The 7,503-nt window shown below is 31.2% G+C and overlaps 1 protein-coding gene across 1 annotated transcript; it reads left to right on the top strand.

Moving 5' to 3' along the window:
* Positions 1-3,193: 3,193 nt before the first annotated feature.
* On the top strand, positions 3,194-4,373 carry LOC133800855 (agamous-like MADS-box protein AGL29). Its single transcript, XM_062238939.1, has one exon. It carries the CDS (start codon positions 3,638-3,640, stop codon positions 4,205-4,207), a length of 570 nt encoding a protein of 189 aa, XP_062094923.1. The 5' UTR covers positions 3,194-3,637; the 3' UTR covers positions 4,208-4,373.
* Positions 4,374-7,503: the final 3,130 nt, after the last annotated feature.

Here is a 7,503-nt window from a genome sequence, read left to right as displayed (position 1 = left end):
TTTAACTTGGTAATTAAACAAAACATAGGGGTTCCTGTAATTTCTTCATTCCAACATAAAGAAACCTTATTCAAGAAATCTTTATGACTACTCCAGAAATTGAAATATCTGAAGGGTTTCCGGATCTCAAACTCTGAAGAAAAAGTCACCAAACAAGGACTATGGTCAAAATCCCCTTTAGGAAAAAATATAGCCTCAGCATTAGAAAAATTTTCCAGCCATTGATCATTAACCAACACTCTGTCAAGCTTTGCATACACACGAGAACTACCCTCTTGCTTATTATTCCATGTAAAAAAATTCCCAGTAAATTTCATATCTACTAACCCACACTTCTCCACACAGCTTTGAAACGGGACCATTTCAGATCCATTTCCACAATAGTGTAATCGATCTGAAGGAGATAAAACAGAGTTAAAATCCCCCATTATCATCCAAGGACAACTAGTAATACTGCCTATGTTCTTCATATCCTCCCAAAGCCTTTCCCTTCCATTCATATCATTTAAAGCATAAACCACAGTGACTGCAAACTGGATTCCATGCTTAATCTGAACTAGAAAGTGCATCCATTGACTTGAGCTTCCCCGAATATCCACCATAAAACTATTCGGATTCCAAGCTACAACAATCCGACCATTAGGATGATTAGCTAAATTACAAGTGAAACACCAACCTTGAAACATATTAAGGTATAAGGTCCCCATTTTAGAAACCTTAACCCTTGTTTCTAGGAGACTAACAAAACCAATTCGTTTATTGGATATCATTCTCATGACATCATTTTGCTTGTTAGTTTTGTTAAGTCCCCTAACATTCCAGCAAAACAATCTATCCATTAATTAATGGAGGATCTCCCCCTCCATCAATATTGGACCTCATCTCTTGAAGAGCTACTCCCACATGAAATTCTGCATCAGAAAACTGATCTAAAGCCTTAAACGAGTTACTCACATTCACTTCTGTGTCTTTTGGTATCTGCATTTTTTAGCCTTTAGCTTGGCAAAAACCATCTGGGTCCTTCTTTCTTTCAATTCGCCCCTGTGCTAGAGTATCCTTCCTTATTGTATCAGTTTGCTGCAGACTAGTAGATTTCGGTTGCCAATTTTGAGATGTCCCTGGTTTGTCTATCCTCTTCCTACAGTCGCTTTTGACATGACCAATTCCATTGCACTGAGAACAAGCATCAGGTTTCCACTCATAGTAAACTTCCACATACACAAGCTCTCCTTTCTCATCTTCAAATTTGATTTGAGCTGGTAATTCTTTAGCTAAACTCACTTCAATAAGCACCCTAGCAAACTGAAGTTTATCTATGTTCCCTGTTGCTCTGTCCTGACGAATCATCTTCCCAATTGTGCTCACTATTTTAGCCATAGTTCTCTCCCCCCCAATACTTAAGTTCCAGGTTCCTCAATTGAACCCATGTTGGGACTGTCAACACTGTGTCCTTGGTGAATTTAACATCTGGATCCCATCTTTTCATAATGATAGGCTTCCTGTCAAAAAAGAAGTATCCAGCATCCAAAATTCCATCTCTAACTTCTACCTTTTGAAATCGAACCAGGAAAATACCTTGAGCCAACAGTCCTATTTTATCTATCCCTTTGTCTCTCCAAATTCTGCGAAAGAAACCTTCCATCACCGAAAGAGGAGGATTGGCCCCCAAAACATAACACACAATGGACGAATTCCATAATTGAACTTCATCTTCTATGTCATTAACCTCTATTTTGACAACATCAGTCTCCATCTTCAAAATAGGTGTAGAGTTACCTGTATTCTGTGCTTTTCCTTTTGAACCTGATATGTCACCCTTCAGAACTCCCAACCAGTCAATAAGGGTTTTTTTAACCACCGATCGACATTCCAGTTCTCCAACATCAACCTCTGGTCCTCCCCTAGCATCTGTAATTTCTTGAGATGCAGGATCCTCCATTGCCACCTCTGTCCTCTTTTGACCGAATACATCATCATCGTCCAGATTAAGAGCCTCCACCCCCAGAATTTCATCAATGGATTTTAGTTTCTTGATTGGATTTGTTGATGAAGGTCCTTTTTTCTTCTTCACCGGCGTCTTCTTCTTCAATTTTGGTCTCCCTGCCATGGCACCAGCTCAAGCTGAAGAGAGAGCAAAAATTTGGCGCGAATTTGCTTTGTTTTGTATATAATTTTTTTTTTTCTTTCCTTTTTATACAAAAGCTTGTAACCAGGAGCAATTATGTCGCCATAAGGTTTTTGAATCTAAAGAGATTGATTAAATGTTGTTGTACCAGGTGGAATGAACTCAAGAGTTTGTTTGGCACAAACAAGATCAGCTTCCAACTTGTATATCAATTCATCTTTTTCTTCAAGTTTTGTAGTCAAGTCTTTGATAGTGTCCTCTAGTTGTGCATTTGTGTCATTCAATGCCCTGCTTCTTAGCCATAAATAACCATTGGTCAAACATCTGCTCATATGCAACTTGCTTATCTACACTATAAGAATTGTAGTTAACAGAATATGTATCCTCCTCAGATGTGTCCGAGTGGGTACTTTTTGCAAGAAACGCCACCATTTGCTTTTCTTGATCATTAATTGCGTTTTCATTTTACACTCTTATTGTGACTTTTCATTAATGGTTGATTTTCACATTTCCCATTAGACACTTTTAAAATAAAGACAAGCTAGTAACATATAACATTCCTTGTTTCCCACATTCATTGCTCAATTGACATGGAAACCCTTGAACTATAATAGTGAAGAAAGACGTCTATCGGGACACAATCAATAAGTCTTCATGCTAATAAATGTTGACATATATATATATATATAATATGAGTTAACATATTTTTAGAAAAAAAAAATACAGTTACATTATTACTCTTAGAAAAGGGACAAACCCCACCTTCTGCTCCTTCCCACGTCAACAAATAAAAGTTTTATTTAAGGGACACTAATAACATAATTATGCCACATACTTAAATCGATGCATTACTATAAATATTTTAATATGCTAAAAAATATCAAGTTAATTAACACCAACTCATAGATCATAATTAAAAAAAGATGAGTTCTATATATTTTCGAGATACTTTATACATCTCAAAAATGACATACATAAAATTATTTGATATGAGATTTACTTATACATCTATTATATTATGTCGTTATCTCTACAAATATATATATATATAGTTGATTCATTCTTTATATTGTGATGCCAAGTAATACACACTTGAACAATAATTACATCCAACTTTAAAAAAATGAAAATCCCATTTAAAATAGGCTTGAAAATTTATTTCATTCTACAAAACCATATATATTCATAACCTACAAAATTAATGATGCCAACCATACCTACCAAAAATATTCCAATGTAATTTCCACTATATTGAACCCAAAAGGAAAAACATTTAAAACACAACTAAAAAAAATAAAAAAAATCTCCAAAAACCCTATATAAAGGCACCCCTCCTACAACTTTATTTCCTCACCATTTCATTCTTTTCCCATTTAGAAAAATCCCAAATAGAAAAGAATGAAATAAAAGTTTACTATTCTATATTCTCTTGTTCTTATCATCAAAAACTTTTCTTTCTTACTTTCTAGGGCAAACAAAAAGAAGATAAGAAAAGGAGAAAGAAAACACAACATGGGGCGGCGTAAGATAGAGATGGAAAAGGTTGAAGACCGCAGCGCTCGTCAAGTAACCTTCTCTAAGCGTCGTTGTGGCCTTTTCAAGAAAGCCAACGAGCTGGCCACCCTCTGCGACGTCGATATCGCCGTTATCGTCTTCTCTCCGGGAGGAAAAGCTTTCTCCTTCGGCCAACCAAACGTTTACTCCATCACCAACCGGTTCTTGCTCGAGCAGCAGCAAGGATTTTCGAAGAAGATCACTACTCGCCGCCGTTCCACCCGCCGTCGCAGCCAGTCCAAGGCGTTCGACAAGCTCAATGAGCAAGTGAACGAACATTCCATGGAGTTGCACTACGAGAAAGAGCAAAAGAGTTCGATTGAAGTGAGTAGTGATGAAAAGGGTTTGCTTAAGAAGAAGAAGCAGGGAAAGTCTTCATCATCATCATCTGATGATGATGATCTTAGTGAGAGTGAGATGATGAAGCTCAAAGAAGAGTTGGAATCTCTTAAGGAGAAAGTGAAAGAGAGAATCAATGTGATGGAGGCTTCTTCAACCTTGATGATGTTATCTAATGATGCTTTTTAATTTTAATTATGTTGCTAAATTGATGAAGTATTTCATCATTTATGTTTATGTTAATGTTATTATCATATATGAGTTTGTGTAAGTGGACTCATTTTTATGAAATTTTGATTGGGATTATCGTCTTTGAATTTGACTTGAATTAGAACTTTTTAGTGTGTTTTGTTTTGAAATGAATATGTTTTTTTTTTAATTATTATTACGTGTATGCTAGCTGTTTTTTTGAGGCAATTATGGTATATGAGTAGGAGTAATATAATAAATATATTTATGTCTTTATTATTTATTTATTTTAGAGATTCTATTCAATGAAAAAGTAAACAAAGTAACGGATGTAAGAAGAATCTTTGAAAAAAATAATTATTCTTTGAAACGTATATATAATTAAGAAGATATAATAAGAGAGAGTCAAAGTAGGTTTTAATTAACGAACACTACCCACGCATACAATATGTACTAGACCCATATCTTGAAATTGGAATTATATATGAAAGAAGAAAAAAATTCATAAATCATGTACAACAAAGTGTGAATTAATTAATATCGTCCCAACACAAGAACTTAACATGTAAATCTCTATAGAAAGTAATAAGAAATCGAACAAAATAATCAATGGTTATCAATTAATTTTAGAGAGTTTAAATTGCTTTTGTAATAATAAAAGAAATCACACACCATATCAAAACTAATGCCCATGAGACTATATATAGTCTACAAGATTGAGTGAATTGCAAGGTTTAAGTTTTTTTTAGGAGGGAGATTTAAATTTGAGATTTATAATTTGTTAAAAAAAGTATTGTAACATCAGGCTATATTAATATTGAGTTTTGACAAGCTATAATTGGGGATCGCCTACCTTTGAAACATACTGAATATTATTAATGAATATAAATTTGAATTTTTTTTTATATATTAATGTATATATGGATATGCAAGTTATTACTTAGTTTTATTGGATTTTATTCTATTTGAGACAATTAGAAGATAAAAATGCATGATCAATTTGCCTCAATAATCTAGATACAACATGGTCATCTATTAAAAATAATGATCAATTTATACAAAGTTCGTTTTATAGTTATAAATAAAAGTAATACATTGACAAGAAGGTGCTACAAGATGAAGAAAATGAAGGACCAAACACATATAATTTTTCAAAAAGCAGTGTTATTTGGATAGCACTCCATATATATGTCCAACACCATATAGTGTGATTGGTGCAAATCAATATCAAGTTCTGTATATTTTAATATAAAATAAGATATGTGGGTCCTGATATCAAATTGCATCATGTCACATCAAGCGGTTTTTGGTACCATAAGGTGTCCCTAAGCAATACTTTTTTTTTAAAAGAAATTAGGGATTTTCATAAAGCAAATATTATATAATTTTTTAAAAAAAATTGGTTAGCTCGATATATTCTTGTATATGGAGTTTGGCTCTGATACCAATTAAGACAATTAAATAAATATACAAAATTCAATATAAATATAGTTTAAAATTTATTTGAGTATATTATTCAATAATCTAGTTAAAAATTAAATAAAATAAAACAAATATATATACATACACACACAATCGTATATGAATAGATTAATGAATAATTTTCATAACAAAAATTCATTTTTTTTTAGCAACCACTATCACAAATCTCAACCCACAAATTCATTTACAAATAATGAAATAATAATATTTATCGATTGTCACGTAAATTTGTTTATGTATATGACTTGAATCACTAATATCGGTTGTTAAATCAGTAATCATGTGGTAATATATTTCAAAAGTATCGAATACATATTTTGATTTGTAAAGCTAGAAACATATAATATACACGTGATTTTACAGCATGTTCCATGCATATTGATTCTTTCGAGAATAAAGGATTTAATCTTATATGCAATGGAATGCTTCTTAAATAATTAGATTGCATTAATTAATTTACCATTTTATGATTTATAGCTAGAAACATATATGTCACACATGCATTTAATTAAATATAATAGGCGCATTTCACATGCATATATTTATCTTCTCAAAATTAAGAGTCAAGTCTCCGTGGAATAGAATGTTTGTCCAATATTTTTGTTGTTATTTCTATGTAGTGCAATAAATTCAGTTTGGTTAGACGTTATTTTTTTAAAATATATATATCATCCGATCAAATATAATATACAAATAAGGCCTTATTAATGTTTCTTGCACTATATTTCTATAAATTATTAATTGATAAATTTCTGTATTAAGACTAGAATATTTATAAATATTTCAATATGAAAACTTTTACGTACGTCATTTCTAGACTAGTATGAAAAAAAAATGTAACCGACGTAGTAGTTCCACATGCATTACCACGTTGATTGATTGTGAGGAATCATGTAACTGACATATGTGTATGGTATAATAGGGTGCGTGAGATTTATATTTTAGGTTATTAGAATTTAAGGTACAAATATATTTTAAGTAATGTACATTGTTGAGTTCTTTGATTAAGAATCTATATATTATTCTTTGATTGAGATAGCACAATGCCATTATGGATTAGTTCTTGAAGGGATTTCATAGGAATAGCAATGATGTGGATCAGGGACGGTTTTTCAATTAACATGCTCATCTTTGTAGGTTAATTATATAATCATATCCGTCTCATTAATCATGGGGATGGTGCAGGTATTAACCAATAAATAATGGGGAATAACCATGGTTACACGTTCCCATTAATGATAATAATAAAATGAAAAGTAAAAATTCTTAATTAAATGAAATGATCATCAATTTAATTTTTAATTTTATAATTTAGGTACGAAAATAAAATAACATCCTAAATAGTATGAAACTTAAAATATAATAATCATTTTTTTGAGTAATTAAAATCTAATAATCTTAAAATATTATATATTCAAATTTTTAAGTAAAACACAAATAAATCTTTTAGTTTTTATCAATTATTTCTATAAATATATTATATATTTAATAATATATAAGTACAATAAAATCATATATATTTATAAAATATAAAATTACATAAATAAATAAAGGGCACCACTATAGTAGTAATTATTTTTATTTTTGATACATAAATATGCTGCAACTCTAATTTTTTTTACATGATAGTGTTTAATGTAGCTACAGGTGATCACATCCCACAAATTTTTAGGAAATTATGAATAATTTAGGATGTCAAAATTAAAATTCAAACAACTTATTGCACACGTGTTTGTTTCAATATTTATAGCCGCATGCAATAGGCTATTTAAATCTTGATTTTGCCATCCTAAATTATCATAAATTTCCTGAAT

This window comes from Humulus lupulus, chromosome 9, assembly GCF_963169125.1.
Source record: "Humulus lupulus chromosome 9, drHumLupu1.1, whole genome shotgun sequence".
In the NCBI taxonomy this organism is placed as follows: Eukaryota; Viridiplantae; Streptophyta; class Magnoliopsida; order Rosales; family Cannabaceae; genus Humulus; species Humulus lupulus.
This window is presented reverse-complemented; position numbering and strand designations above follow the sequence as displayed.